Raw genomic sequence first — 16,517 nt, forward strand, 5'->3', positions numbered from 1 at the left:
TGGGAGGGAGGGAGACGCAAGAGGGAAGAGATATGGGGATATATGTATATGTATAACTGATTCACTTTGTTATAAAGCAGAAACTAACACACCACTGTAAAGCAACTATACTCCAATAAAGATGTTAAAAAAAAAATGAAAAGAAATCAAGATCTTCTCAGATAAAGGAAAACTAAAAGAATCTGTAACCAGCAGACATTCCCCAAAAGAATGGCTACAGGAAGTTATCTAATGGAAAGGAAATGCTGTAACGTCAAGCAGAAAGAACACAGGAAGCAAAAATATGGGTGCAACAGGCTTTCCTTCTTTTGAATTTCTAAATTATGTTTGAGGGTGGAAGCAAAAACTATAAGTGTCTGATGTGGTTCTATGTGTATGTAGAGAACATATTGAGAATGACTGTAAATGGGAGAGGGTAAAGGTACATAAAGAGAGGTTAGGTTTCTACATTTCACTTGAACTAGTAAAATGACAACACCAGTAGATTATGATAAATTATGTATACATAATTTATGTATGTAATGTAATACCATGTGCAATAATGTAATACCTAGAATAACCATTGAAAATGTTATACAGACTACAGAAAAAATTTTAAACATTATGGATATATTCAAAGACACTATAGATAAATCAAAATGGAACTGTACAAGTGTTCAAGTGACACTATAGTGAAATCAAAGCACTATAGACAATCCTAAAAAAATACTCCATGTGAACCCACAGAAAAGTAGGGAAAAACAAGAACAGAGAAATAAAAACAGAATAATCAGAAAACAAATAATAAAGTGGCAGACTTAAGCCCTAACATATAATTATATTAAACTTCAAAAGAATACCAATGAAATTGGCAGAGTGGATCGAGAAATATGACTCATCTACATGCTGTCTATAAGGCTCTCACCTCAAATATAATGATATAGGCACACTGAAAGGAAAAGGACAGAAATGGAGATGTAACACAAACATCAAAGGAAAGCTAGAATGGCTATATTAATATCAGATAAAACAGACTTTAGAACAAAGAAGATAACCAGTGAGAGAGACAGACATTATAAAACAATAAAGGTTTCAACCCACTAACAAGACATAACTGTATGGACTAAACAACAGAGCTGAAAAATACATGAAGCAAAAACGATAGACCTGAAGGGAGAAACAGACAAATCCATGATAGCTGGAGACTTCAACATCCTTCTCTCAGCAACTGTCAGAAACTACACATAAAGTTAGAAAGGATATAGAAGAACTCAACAACACCATAAATTAACAGAATCTAAATAACACTTAAAAAACACTCCACCTAACAAGAGTAGAATACACTTTTTTTTTCAAGTGCCTAAAGAACATCATCCAAAATAGAATATATCATGGGCCATAAAGCAAACTTCAGCAGACTTAAAGGAACTGAAATCATACAGAGTATGTTTCTGTCCACAATGGAATCAAATGAGAAATCAGTAACAGAAAGATAAAATGCCAAACAAAACAACACACTTTTAAATAATCCACTGGACAAAGAGTAAGTCTTAAGGAAAATTTTAAAACATACATTAAGCTGAATAAAAATAAAATACAATGTCAAATTTTGTGCTACACAGCGAAAGCAGTGCTGAAAGGGAAATTTATGGCACTAAATACTTACAATAAAAAAGAGGTAAAGTCTTAAATTAATAATATAAACTTCTATCTCAAGAACCTGGGTTGGGGGAGCTAAATAAACCCAAACAAGTAGAAGGAAAAAAATAAGAACAAGAATTAATGAAATTGAAAACAGAAGAAAAAATTAAACAAAGAACTGGATCAATAAAACACCACAGATCTCTAGTAAGACTGTGAAAGAAAAAAGAGAAGACACAAGTTACTAATATCAGCAATAAAATGGGGATATCACTACAGACCCTGCAGAAATCAAAAGGGTAAGTGAATACTACGAGCAACTCTACAAACATAAATTTAACAACTTAGACAATATGGACCCCTTTCTCAAAAAACACAAATTGCCACAACTCATCTAATATGATGTAAATAATTTCAATAACCTTATAACTATTAAGACAATTGAATCTATAATTTAAAAGCTCCTGAAAAGCAAATCTCCAGGCCCAGATGATTACACTGAAAATTTCTACTAAACATTTAAAGAAGAATTAAGACAAATTTTACATAATCTTATCCAACAAATAGAAGAGAAGGAAACTCTTCTCAATATTCTATGATGCTAATGTTACTCTGATACCAAAATCAGACTAAAATAGTACAAAATTAGAAAACCACAGACTAACAACTCTCATGAACATAGTTGCAAATAATCATTAACAGAATATTAGCAAATAGAATTCAGCATTTAATATTTTTAAAAAGTTATACATTGTGACCAAGTGTGATTTATTCAAGGGATGCAAGGCTGGTTGAATATTCAAAAATCAATTAATGTAATCCACTGTATTAAGAGGCTAAAGAAGAAAAATTGTAGGATCTTATCAACTGATGCAGAAAATGCATTTGGCAAAATCTGACACCCATTCATGATAAAAACTCTTTAAAAATAGGAATAGAGGGAAATTCCTCATCTTGATAAAGAGCAGCTACAAAAAAAACTTACAGCTAACCATTAAGGTCTGTATGGTTTTGTCCCCTAGGACTGGAATCCAGGTAAGAATTCATCTCTCACTGCTCTTTTTCAACATAGTGCTATAAGTTCTAGCCATAGCAATAAATCAAGAAAGGAAAACAAAAGGCTTACAGATCAAAATGGAAGAAATAAAACTGTTCCTATTTGCAGATGACATAATGGTTTACATAGAAAATTCCAAAGAAACTACCAAAAACTCCTACAACTAATCAGTGAGTTTAGTAAAGATAAAAGATAAACATAAAGTCATTTGTATTTCTATATACTTGTAATGAACATGCAGACAATGAAATAAAAAAAAATTTATAATTTTTCAAAAAAAATTTATAGGTATAATCCTAAAACTATACAATGCTGAGAAAAGAAATCAAAGATTTAAATAAACAGAGAGACATATTGCATTCATGGGTTGGAATACTCAACACAGTAAAGGTGTCAATTCTCCCCAAATTGATAAACATGTTTAAGGCAATGCCTATCAAAATCCCAACAAGATTCTCTGTAGATATAAACATTATTCTAAAATTTATATGGAAGGGAAAAGAAACTAGAATAGTTGAAACAATTTTGAAAGAGAAGAATAAAGTAGAAAAAATAAGTCCCTCCAACTTTGAGACTTATTATATAGCTACATTAATCAAGACTGGGTGGTGGGATAGATACATAGATCAATGGAACATTATAGACAGCCCAGAAACAAACCCACACAAATAGGACCAACTTATTTTTGGCAAGATCACAAAAGTAATTCAATGGAAGAAAGATAGCCTTTCAACAAACAGTGCTGAAACAATTGGTCATTCTTAAGCAAAATACTAAGTGCTCTAAGTTTCACATTTTATACAATAATCAAATCAAATGGATGATGGACCTAATGTAAAATATAAAACTATAAAAACTTTAGAAAAAAGTAAAGGAGACCAAGAGACAGGCAAAGAGTTACACTTGAAACCAAAGCACACTCTATGAGGGAAAATTATTAAATTGGACTTTATCAAAATTAAAAACTATTGTTCTGTGAAACACCTATTAAGAGGATGAAAAGAAAAGCTACATATTGGGATAAATATTTGCAAACCAGGCATCTAAAAAAGGACTAGTATCTAGAATATGTAAAGAACTCAACATTCAACACTATGAAATAATGTTTAACGTTATTAGCCATTGGGGAAATATAAATTAAAACTACATTGAGATGTAATTGTACATCATCAAAAAGCTAAGATTTTTAAAAAGTGACAAAATCAAATGCTGGTGAGGATGCAGAGAAATGGGGTCACTCATACATTTTTTTGGTAGGGATGTAAAATAGTATAGCCACTCTGGAAAACAATTTGGCAGTTTATTAAGAAACTAAACATGCAACTACCATAAAACCCAGCAATTGTACTCTTGGATAATTATCTCATAGAAATAAAGATTTATGTTTACCCAAATCCTGTTGATAGCAGCTTTATTTGTAATAGCCCCAAACTGGAAACAACTCAGATGTCCTTAAACAGGTGAATGCTTAAACTGTGGTATCCATATCATAGACTACTATTCAACAATAAAAAGGAACAAACTATTTATAAATATAGCAACCTGAGTGAATCTCCAGAGAATTATAGCTAGTGAAAAAAATCCAATCTGGAAAAGTATGGTTTCATTTATAAAACATTTTTGAAATTACAGTATTAGAGAAAGAGCAAAATTTTGGTTGCCAGAGATTAAGTAAGGACAAGAGGAAAGGTATGGCTATAGAAGGGCAATATGAGTGATCCTTGTAGTGCTAGAAATATTGTGTACATTGATTGTATCAAAGTCAATGTCCTGGCTGTGATACTGTAATACAATTTTGGAAGATGAGGGAAACTGGGTAAAGGGTACAAGGAATTCTCTATTATTTCTTACAGCTGCATATGAATCTACAATTATCTCAAAATATAAAGTTAAAAAAAAAGAATTGGCCATATATGTATGGTGCTATTCACTTACACTAATCAACTTTTACATCAGTACCACATTGTTGGGATTACTTGTAGCTTTACAGAAAGTTCTGAAAGTAGGCTGTGTTAATCTTACCAACTTTAGTTCTTTTTCAAAGTATTTTGGCTATTCTAGGTTCTTTACATTTCCACGAGAACTTTAGAATTGACTTGTCAGTGTCTAAAACAGCCTGCTTGAATTTGATTGTGATTAGTTTGAATCTATAAATCAAGTTGGAGAGAAGTGACATTTTAATTAATTTTTTAAATTTAATTTTTATTTTATATTGATTTACAATGTTGTGTTAGTTTCAGGTGTACAGCAAAGTGATTCAGTTATACATATACATATAGCCATTCTTTTTTAGGTTCTTTTCCCATATAGGTTATTACAGAATACTGAGTAGAGTTCCCTGTGCTATACAGTAGGTCCTTGTTGATTACTTATTTTAATATGTAGTAGTGTGTATATGTTAGTCCCAAACTCCTAATTTATCTCCCACCCACCTTTCCCCTTTGGTAACCATAAGTATGTTTTCCAAGTCTGTGAGTCTGTTTCTGTTTTGTAAATAAGTTCACCTGTATCATCTTTTTAGATTACACATATAAGTGATATCATATATTTGTCTTTGTCTAACTTATTTCATTTAGTTTGATAATCTCTAGGTCCATCCATGTCGCTGCAAATGGCATTATTTCATTCTTTTTTATGGCAGAGTAACATTCCATTGTATATATGTACCACATCTTCTTTATCCATTCCACTGTCAATGGACATTTAGGCTGTTTTCATGTCTCGGCTATTGTAAATAGTGCTGCAGTGAACACTGGGGTGCATGTATCTTTTCAAATTATGTTTTTTTCTGGATATATGCCCAGGAGTGGGACTGCTGGATCATGTGGTAGCTCTAGTTTTAGTTTTTTAAGGAACCTCCGTACTGTTCTCCATAGTGGCTGTACCAATTTACATTCCCACCAACAGTGTAGGAGCATTCCCTTTTCTCCACACCCTCTCCAGCATTTATTGTTTGTAGACTTTTTGATGATGGCCATTCTGACTAGCGTGAGGTGATACCTCATTGTAGTTTTGATTTGCATTTCTCTAAAAATTAGTGATGTTGAGCATCTTTTCATGTGCCTGTTGGCCACCTGTATGATTTCTTCGGAGAAATGTCTATTCAGATCTTCTGAACATTTTTGACTGGGTTGTTTTTTTTTTTTGATATTGAGCTTCATGAGCTGTTAGTATATTTTGGAGAGTAATCCTTTGTTAGTTGCTTCATTTGCAAATATTTTCTCCCATTCTGTGGGTTGATTGTCATTTTGTTTATGGTTTCCTTTGCTGTGCAAAAGCTTTTAAGTTTAGTTAGGTCCCACTTGTTTATGTTTGTTCTTAGTTTCATTACTCTAGGATGCAGATCCAGAAGGATACTGCTACAATTTATGTCAAAGAGAACTAACTTCTAAAAAGATTGAATCTTCTAGTCCATGAATATGGTATATCTTTTGATTTATTCATTTCTTTACATCCCTCATCAATGTTTTGTATGTTTCAGTCTTGCACATCTTTTGTCAGATTTATCCCTAAGTATTTCATACTTTTAATGCTATTATAATAGGTATTTTTAAAATTTCAATTTCTGATTGTTCACTGCCAGCACACAGAAATATATTGATTTTTTGCCCATTGATTGATCTTGCATCCTACAACTTGGTTAAACGTAGTTATTAGTTCTAGAAATTTCTTCTAGGCTTTCTACATAGATGATCAAGTCATCTGCAAATAAAGACAGTTTTTACTCTTCCTTTTCTAATCTGGATGACTTTAATTTCTTCTTCTTGCCTTATTACATGACTAGAATCCCCACTACAATGTTGAAAATAAGTGGTAGGAATGGACATCTTTGATTTGTTCCTTATGTTATGGAAACATTCAGTCTTTTACCATTAAGTATAATGTAATTTTTCTGTTTTTTATGGACATCGCTTATCAGGCTGATGAAGTTTCCTTCTTTTCCTAGTGTGCTGAAAATTTTTATAAGAAATGGAAGATGGACCTCCTCAAATAATTTTTCTTAAAATATTGGTTTTCTTAAAATACTACAGATTTTCTTCTTTGGTCTGTTAAAAATAGCAAATTACAATGCCTTTTGAATGTAAAACAAACATTGTATTCCTGCAATAAACTCCACTTGGTCATAATATAGTATCCTTTTTATATATTGTTGGATTTGACTTACTAACATTTTTTTAATTGCTTAGAATTGCTTAAAATTCTCTTTTGAGAGTCTCTGCTTTCCTTGTAATGTCTTTATCTTTTTTTTTTATTTAAAATTAAAAAAAATTTTTTTTGACTGAGTTGGGTCTTCATTGCTGTGCGCGGGCTTTCTCTGGTTGCAGCGAGTGGGGGCTACTCTTCGTTGCAGTGCATGGGCTTCTCATTGCAGTGGCTTCTCTTGTTGCAGAGCACGGGCTCTAGGTGTGCGGGCTTCAGTAGTTGTGGCAAATGGGCTCAGTAGTTGTGGTGCACGGGCTTAACTGCTCCGCGGCATGTGGGATCTTCCCCGGGCAGGGCTCGAAACTGTGTCCCCTGCGTTGGCAGGCGGATTCTTAACCACTGTGCCACCAGGGAAGCCCCTCTTTATCTGGTTTTGTTATTAGGGTAATGCTGGTCTTATAAGTTGAGTTGGAAAGTATCCCCTCTTTAATTTTTAAAAGATTTTATGTAGAAGTGGTATTACTTCTCCTTTAAATGTTTGGCAGAATTCATGACAAGCCATTCAGCCATGGAGTTTTCTTTGCTGAAAGTTTTAAGACATTTAACTTCTGTAATAGATGCAGACCACTCAGTTTACCTATTTCTTCTTGAAAGAGTTTTGGTAGTTTGTATCTTTCAAGTAATTTGTCCAGTTTATCTAAGTTGTCCAATTTATTGGCATAAGATTATTCATAATATTCTATTTTGGCATCTGTGTAATCAGTAGTGTTGTTACTTCATTCATTTCTGATACTGGTAATTTATGACTTTTTTTTAACCCAATCAGTTTGGATAGTGAATTTTCAATTTTATAGATCTTTTCAAAGAACCAGCTCTTGGTTTCATTGATTTTTCTCTATTGTTTCTCTATTTTCCATTCCACTGATTTCACCTCTGATCTTTATTATGTCCTTTCTTCTGCTTACTTCAGGTTTCATTTGCTCTTCTTTTTCCAGTTTAAGGTAGAAGTTGAAGTCATAAATTTGAGATATTTCTTCTCTTCTAATACAGGCATGGAGTGCCATAAATTTGCCTCTAAGTGCTGCTTTAGGGACATCTCATAAATGTTATGTATATTACTTTCATACAGTTGAAAAATACTTTCTAATTTCCTTTGGCTCTTTTTTTTTCTTTGACCCAATGGGACATTTAGAAGTGTGTTAGGCTACAATTACTTGGGAATTTTCCAAGAAGCTACCTGTTATCAATTTCTAATTTAATTTCCTTGTGGCTAGAGAAGATACTACTTTGCATGACTTGAACACTCAAATTTATTGAGACTTGTTTTATAGCACAGAATAAGGTCTATCTTGGTAGATGTTCTGTGTGCACTGAGGAAAAAAAAAAACCTGTGTGTTCTGCTGTTGTTGAGTGAGGTGTTCTATAAATGTTAAATAGGACAAGTTGGTTGACAGTGTCATTCAAGTATACTTCATCCTTTCTGATGTACTGCTTACTTGTTCCAACAATTACTGAATTGGAATGAAACTTCCGACTATAAATGTAGATTTTTTTTTATCCACAAGGATTTTCCCTGGTAGTTCTATCAGAGTTTGCTTCATATATTTCAAATTTTGTTACTAGGTATAGAATACTAATGTTGGCATTCTATGTTCTCTTGACTGACCCTTTCATCATTATGAAAGAAAAAAAAACCTTCTTTATCCCTTGTAATATTCTTAGTTTTGAAATCTACTTCATTTGATCTTAAAATAGCCACTTTCGCTTTCTCTTGAAGAGCTGTCTTTTTTTATTGTTGTTGTTTTATAGCTACCATAAGTTTAGAAGAACTACTGTTAGTATGTTAAAAAAAAGTTATGAGAAATTAAACAAATAAAACTAGCTCTGGGAATAATTTCCTCTTCCATTTAGGAATGATGGATAAGGAATCCACGGACTAGAATATATAGAGAAATTAGCTCTAGAGTTCAGGAATTTTTTTTCCTGGTCATTTACCCTAGGAACTAACAGTAGTGATAATAAGAGGATATAAGAATTCAAGCACTGAAGACAAAAGTTTATTTTTGATAGTTCACTGTTTCTATACTACCACTATTAAAACAATTTCACCTCTATTTATTAGAACAATTTCACCTCTATTTACTGAGGTTCCTCTGAGACAGAATGTTGAAATATACACAAGCATAGCAGGGAAAAGAGTTTGAGTTTTTGCAAAATAATAACTTCTTGGAAAATGATACAACCAACTTTTGGAGTACAAAATAGAAGGCAAGAAGGTCCTTGTGTATTTTAGCCCTTAAATTTTGTAATGATAAGCAAGAGTGGTGGTCTCTTGTGTAACACACAGGAGTCAAGAGGTTATGATCCAGTCTTTAGAGACAGCTTTAGGATAATATGGCAGACTCATCCTAGCAGTATCAGCAGGTTCAGCTGCTAGATCTTTGTCTGCATATTTGTCACCAGGTTGTAGCTACTCTCACTGCTTTTAAATGACTGACTAGGCAGTTCCAAACCTACACCCATTAATCTAAATTTCCCATTCCCTCTTGTGTTTTCCAATCAACCACTTAGCAAATATCTTCTGTAGTTATCTTATAATAAAAAGTACATTTGAGCCTAATATAGGCTTTACTCCAATTATCCTGTGGATTCATTTAAGTCCTATCTTTATGAAGCCTGAAACCACCCTTATAAGTCATTCATTTGAATCTGATTTCAGCAGTTACTAAAGGGATGGAGATTTATGACAAGATGCAAATACCTGATTTTGGCATTTTCCCCTAGGCAGTTTTCAGTGTAAACCACCTTTAAATAAAATCATGTATGTATTTAACATAAACTCTCCTAAACAAACAAAACAAAAAACCAAACTAAGCCGCAAAAGCCCCCAAATTTGTCAAAATACATTTCTGTACTGAACTAAAAGAATACTGTTAAACATTAAGGGATAAGATATGAGGAAAGGACTACCTTCTAATTACAGACAAATTGCTGATTAATATAAATTACATTAGGTAAATTGAATGAGGGGAAAAAAACATCTATACTCTTGAATTTCTTTGGTCCTTTGTAAATACAGTAAGTCCCCTACATATGAATGAGTTCCATTCTGGGAGCACGTTCCTAAGTCCAATTTGTTTGTTAAGTCCAACAAAGTTAGCCTAGGTACCCAACTAACACAATCGGCTATATAGTACTGTACTGTAATAGGTTTATAATACTTTTCACACAAATAATACATAGAAAACAAACAGAAAATAAAGACATTTTTAATCTTACAGTATAGTACCTTGAAAAGTACAGTAGTATAGTACAACAGCTGGCATCCAGGGGCTGGCATCAAGTGAAGAGCCAAGAAGAGTTACTGACTGGAAGAGGGAGAGGAGGTGGGAGGTCGTAGAACTGAGGGATCATCAGCAATAGGAGACGGAGGGCAAGCTGCAATTTCACTCACGCCTGACGTGGATGGCACAGGTTCTGGTTCCTTGCTGGATTCAATTCTATCTACCCTCTTGAAAACATGATCCAGTGATGTCTGGGTAGTAGCTCTTTTTTTCCTCATCATAGATGACACAGTAGCACTGGATTGCATTCTGAACGGCTGCTGCAACCTTCATGTACCATTCTACGTTCGGGTCCTGTGCCTCAAAAAACTAACAGTGCCTCCTCAAATAAAGAAACTCCCTTTGCCATTTCCTGAGTCGTGAATCTCTTCCGTTCTTCAGCAGTACCAGCTGCATCACCACTGCTTTTACACTTGCTCCTGGATATCCTAGGCTTGAAATAAAGATACTGCACTACTGTACTCTATACAGTACTGTACAGTAAAGTACGCAAAAGCACAACCACTTGTAGAGGATGCATGCATGTGACAATGTACGCCAGACACGTGAACTAATTTATGTGATTGGACAGGCAAATGCACGTTTGCCTCTTTGAAAGTTCACAACTTGAAGGTTCGTCTGTAGGGGACTCACTGTACTGTAACATAAACTATTCTTGAGATATTTGCTACTACCACTTAAAATTCCAAAAGCAAATTTCTTCAGGAAGTTCAAAGCACAGTCTAAAACCTTAATAATTTTGAAATTGTAGTACCCCTAGACAGTAAGCATGTTCATACATACACACACATAACAGTGAGTCAGTAAGAGCTTATTATCCTTGCTTTCGTCATTTGATCTTTTCCTTGGTGATATAATTTTCTAAGGCTGCACAGGTCTCAGCATAGTAAGACAATAATGTTTGTTCCCATCCATGTCAAGTCTTGCTCTCACATTTCCTAATTTGCATCAATAATTGATTATGATGTAATAATTTAATCAAAATCGATATTATTTGTCATTTACTTTTGTTTTCAATGAATGATATTAAATCAACATTTAAAAATATGAAATATAATAGAAGCAAATATATACAGAAACAAAATAGAAAGCAAAACTTCTACAAAAATACGTTTCGAGATTCATTTTTTTGTGACATTTCTCTCTTTTCCCTTTTCATGTCTCTATTTCGTAACAGCAGGACAACTAATTAGATAAGTAACTAAAAATTAGTTGCTTTCTCATGGCTCACTATTTTTATTCTATCATTAAACAGAAACAAAAAACTTACCATATTCAAGAGTGTTGGTACAAAGCTCTCTAGCTCTAAGGACCAAGGAAGGATTCAAGGAGCCCCCAGGGCTACCTAAAGGATGTAAGTCAAGAACTCACACTCAATCAGTCAGTATTTCATCCTCACCCTTTCAGAGATTCTGAGCAATATCAGCAAGTTATCAGTGGAACTAACAACCACAACCTCTAGGCCCCTTCCTCTGTGTGCTTAGGAACCAATCTATGGTTTATTTGGGTATGGGTCACTGGGATTCCATCAGGTGACCATGAAATAAATATGGACCCCTTCTATAATACTTTATTATTGGAATCTCTATGACATACTGGAATGAACACTGTCCTGGGTGGAAGTCATGAGACAGAACACAAATTCTAAGCTTTTAAGTGACTATGGTCAAGCATACCTTTTAAGGGAAAAAAAGGGAGAAAAGCTAGATTGAGGAAGCCATTCTCAATGTGAGGTTAGGGGAAAGCTGATGCTAATAAGGAAGCTTCACCAACTATTCCCTGTCCTGGAGGTTATTATATGTTAACTCCTCCCACCCTTTCTCCCATAGCGGATCTGTCCCAGGTCTTCTGATTGAAAATCACCTCTAGAATAAACCACTATTCATGGTGGGAGTGTACTTTATCCTTCAAGATCGATGTGATAAGGAAAAAAAGGTCCAGAACCAATAGACTGGATGATCTCTAAGGTAGGAGAGCAGCACATTGTAATGAAATGGTACAGGACTAGTAGGAAAGAAACCTGGATCATGGTGCTGGCTCTACTTTGGAAAGTCACTTGTTCTCATTTTCTTTTTCTACAAAACTGGTTTTTAAACTATTTGTTCTAAAGATTCTTCCTAATTCTATTTAATTCTAATTCTATTTAATTTAATTCTAATTCTATTCTATTCTATCTGCATCTATTTAAAAAAAAACAGAGCAGTATAGATGAATGGGGTAGAAAGTGTCCTTGTGGAATTAAGGGTCTTAGGCTTTCTGTCCTAGTATCTTTTGTTGTGTTCCTATGTGGTTGGGCTGCTCTCTATTCTGGCGCAGCTGTCTTTCTGGGCTTTCTCTTTACTAGCACGCTACAAATTTCCCTTCTTATCTTTTCTATTTCCTACATTCCTTGTCTTTCTTTTTTCAGTCTATTCCCGTACTTTGGTAGAACACTTATTCCAGGGCTTTTCTAAGAAAGGGTAAGTGAGAGGCAAATTGTTTTCTGAGACTTTGAATGTCTGACAATGTCTTTATTCTACTTTCACACTTGGTTGATAATTTGGTTGGGTATCTCATTCTAATTTGGATATAATTTTTCTTCAAAAATTTGAAAGCATTATCCATATTCTACTAGCTTCCAGTATTGCCTTAGAGAAGTACAAAACTATTCTGACTCCTGATCCTTCACCTATGTCCTGTTTTATCCTCAACTCTGGAAGTCTGGATTATATCTTTTTGTTTCCTATGATATGACGTTTCATAATGGTGTGCCTTTGTGTGGGTCTCCTTTTACCACTGTGCCTGGTACTTGTTGAACCTTTTCATCTGGAAACTAATTCTTCAGTTCTTGAAAAAATTTTGTTTTCTTTTTCTGGGACTCATTTGAATGAAGTATTTCCTAGAATGACCCTTCAATTGTTCTATCTTTTTTCTCTCCTTTTGCTCTTCTTATTTTTCTTCAACTTTATCTTCCAACTCTATCAAGTTTTCCATGTCTGCTTCTTTTTTAATTTTCAAAAGCTCTTTTGTTGTTTTTGTTCTTCTTTACAGTATCTTATTCATGTTTCATGCATGGTGTATCTTATCTTTCTATGAAACTAAATATTAATGATTTCTGTTTTCTCCCTGTACAGACTCATATTTTTCAAGTTGATTTTTTCTGTTTTTTTGTTTTGGTATCTATATTTCATGTGAGACTCTTTCCTCAGAAATTTAGTGCTCCTCATTGTCTAAAAAGCTGACTGGAAGCTTTTAGCAAGCAAAGCTTGGAAATCTGGACTTCACTGATAATCTGGTGAGGCCTTGTCTTTGAAGAATCCCTAATGTCAGTATCCTTATTTCATTCTTCTTAGACTGGTCAGATTTCCCAGAGATGTATCTTCAAATCTTCTGCCTAGGTGATATATGTCTGGGAACCAAATAGGTGAAGATGCCTAGAAGGCTCTCACCATTCTGTATCTAACCTTTAATTTAACTAATTTCATTTGTGTTTGGTGTGTCCCAGTTTAAAGACCGTTTGTCTTACCTGTCTAGAAAATAGGTGGCAGTCTGCTGAGGCAACAGGGCTTCACAGAGTAGGGAAAGGGAACAGAACATCTAACTACTTCAGGCTTTTAACCAATCCCTGTTTTTAGTCTTACAAATATTCTCACTTCCAGAAATACCCAACGATACTCATTATCAAGACTTTAGGGGATTTACAGTGTATAATCAGGTTACTTCTCAGCTTTCTACACTGTTAAAGGGTTGAGCTCTCTTAAAGTGTTCAGTCCATTATCACTAACCCATCTGCTTTTCAGCAAAATTTTCTGACTCTTATTTTCTTTGTCCTTGTGAGTTAATGTCTTTAAAAATTTCTTCTACTACTATTCTAGTGTTGTTTCAGTAGGCAGCAAAAGTAAATATATATCTTTACTTATGTATAAAGATCCTGCAGCATGCAGGATCTTAGTTCCCCGACCAGGGATTGAACCCGTGCCCCCTGTACTGGATGCACAGATTCTTAACCACTGGACTGACAGGGAAGTCCCAAAAGTAAATATTTATATTCAAGCAGCTATCTTTACCCTTAAGTTGTATATACTCATATTTACTGTTACTCTTGTTTGCTTTCTTTGGAACACTATCCCTCTTCTGCCTTCTCAGCTTGTCCTGGTACCCTGGCATTTGACTTTTTCACTTACCTTCACTGGATATAATATGGAAAGGTTAAAATTTTTTAAAGCATTTACTGTTCTCTGATGATCTAAAATAAGTTTAACCTTTTTTGTATCTCTCTCATGCCATGCCTAAACCCATATACAAATAAGTTCCACTTTGCTTCTGTGTGACAACTACCATACAACATTTTGTAGTTTACAAAATATTTTTACATACAGCATCACATTTTATCCCTAAAAACCCCATTGCAAGGACAGGTTATTTTATACATAAGATGGGAAACAAATGGTTAAACAGTGGTCTGAAATCTGTTCTCTTTTTGAGGGGAAAGGAGAATGTCCCAGGAAAGAAAGAAGGTAACTTGGTCAAATCTCTTCATCTACATGCTAATGACAGACCTCCTGGAAATAAATTATTTGCTAGCCAGAGAATCCTTTTTTGTGGGGGGAGGAGGGGTGTGGCTTAAATAACAGAAATTTATTTCCTCACTGTTCTGAAAGCTAGAAGTCCATGATCAAGCTGTTGGCAAGAGAATCCTTATTTATAAACTGTTTATAGCAGGATGTCTAAGATTGCTTATGGCAAATAATCCTGGAATCTAGGGATTTATGGGGCACAAATCCATAATCCCTGGAAAATGTAACTATGGGCATAAAATTGAGATGCTTCATGACCAAAATGACTTTCTTTTGTGTAAGTAATATAGAAACCGTTTATGTTAACCTTGGCCAGAGTGGGTACCTGGGAGATTGTACTGTAGTCCTGGAACTCTTCCTGCTTTGCCTATGCCTCGTGATCACTTGTATACTTGAAATTACAGTTGACCCTTGAACAACGCAGGGGTTAGGAATGTTGCCCCTCTGTGCTGTCCCAAGTCCAAGTGTAACTTATAGTTGCCCTCTATATATGCGGTTTCTCCATATCCATGGTTCCACATCTGTGGATTCCACCAACCGCAGCTTATATAGTACTGCAGTATATATTACTGAAAAAAATCTGCATAAAAGTGGACCCAGGCAGTTCAAACCATGTTGTTCAAGGGTCAATGGTATTAGTGAAGCTTGACACTGCTAAGATCTCTGATATGAATGAGTGTGATTTGACAATCCAATCCTTTGTGTTATCCCACAAGGAAACTGAAGTTCAGAGCAGTTAAGTGATTTGCTAAAAGTCACATACTAAAAAGTAGCCAAATAGGAATTGAAACCAAATCTTAAATCAGACTCTTTGTACCATGTGATACATTCCAGTAAGATGGAAAAACAAAACAAAACACAATAAAACCTGTGTTGTGGAATCAGAAATAGACTTGCCTGTTGGTTCTATCACTGACCACCTGTTTGACTTTGGGCAAATTATTTACAATGTTCAGAGCCTATTTCCTTACCTATGCAGTACTTCTTACATAAGAAGCAAAAGATATCTTAATGACAAATATAATAGAACAACAGATAAACATGACATAATACAGCAGAACATTTAGAAACATTTTTAAAGGATGGAGGGGGAAAAAAAAAGTATTGCTTACTTTTTTCTTGTAATGCTTGCAGTTTATTCAGTTCTTCATTCTCTTCATCACTCTCTTCACTACTTGTGCTGCTGACATCCAAAACTATGTCCCTTTTGGGGTCTACTCGGAGAAAATTGCGGCATTCAAAAGTCAGGTGACCAGCTAAGTAAAACAAACAAAAAATATGAATGACAAAACTATAGATACATTATATTTTTTGCTGTGTTTGTTCACTAAGCAACAAGTTACAATTTTAGTAATATAATGTTTAGTTTTAACTTTTATTCAGTGGGTGGTAGTTTGCTTTACCTGAATGAAACATTCAGAGAACTTTTTCTTTTCTTTAACAGGGTTTCTAATTCAATAAGCATGCTTTTTGGTTACTTCTTATGGATTTCAGGATGTTGAATTAATGTACTTACTATGTACTAAAGAAAATATTCTCAACGTTGGATTTTATGTTTTATTCCTTTCCCATTTACCTTTGTGCTTCTCTGCTTGACTACTATAATCATGCAATTACACAGCTGTCACCTAATTAAAGGTGCCATAATAACATAATTGAACATGTTCTTTAAAAGAACACCTAAGATTCTAATTCTGACATCATTCAGTCCTTAAAGATTCTCCCTATAAGAAAACTACAACAGGGCTTCCCTGGTGGCACAGTGGTTAAGAATCCGCCTGCCAATGCAGGGAACAC

At 34.3% G+C, this 16,517-nt stretch overlaps 1 protein-coding gene across 4 annotated transcripts in view; it reads right to left on the reverse strand.

The window, feature by feature from the left end:
* Positions 1 to 16,517, reverse strand: part of SREK1IP1 (SREK1 interacting protein 1) — a 55,490-nt gene that overhangs the window by 12,272 nt on the left and 26,701 nt on the right. For 2 of the 4 annotated variants that reach the window (XM_055086588.1, XM_055086590.1), the window contains exons 3-4: positions 15,833 to 15,976; positions 11,435 to 11,509 (exon numbers count right to left, since the gene is read on the reverse strand). In XM_055086588.1, the coding sequence (XP_054942563.1) occupies positions 11,435 to 11,509; positions 15,833 to 15,976 (219 nt within the window). The remainder of the gene's footprint in view (positions 1 to 11,434; positions 11,510 to 15,832; positions 15,977 to 16,517) is intronic. The other 2 variants (XM_055086589.1, XM_024125169.3) reach the window with 1 other exon arrangement.

The sequence above is a fragment of the Physeter macrocephalus genome, chromosome 8, assembly GCF_002837175.3.
Source record: "Physeter macrocephalus isolate SW-GA chromosome 8, ASM283717v5, whole genome shotgun sequence".
Taxonomy (NCBI): domain Eukaryota; kingdom Metazoa; phylum Chordata; class Mammalia; order Artiodactyla; family Physeteridae; genus Physeter; species Physeter macrocephalus.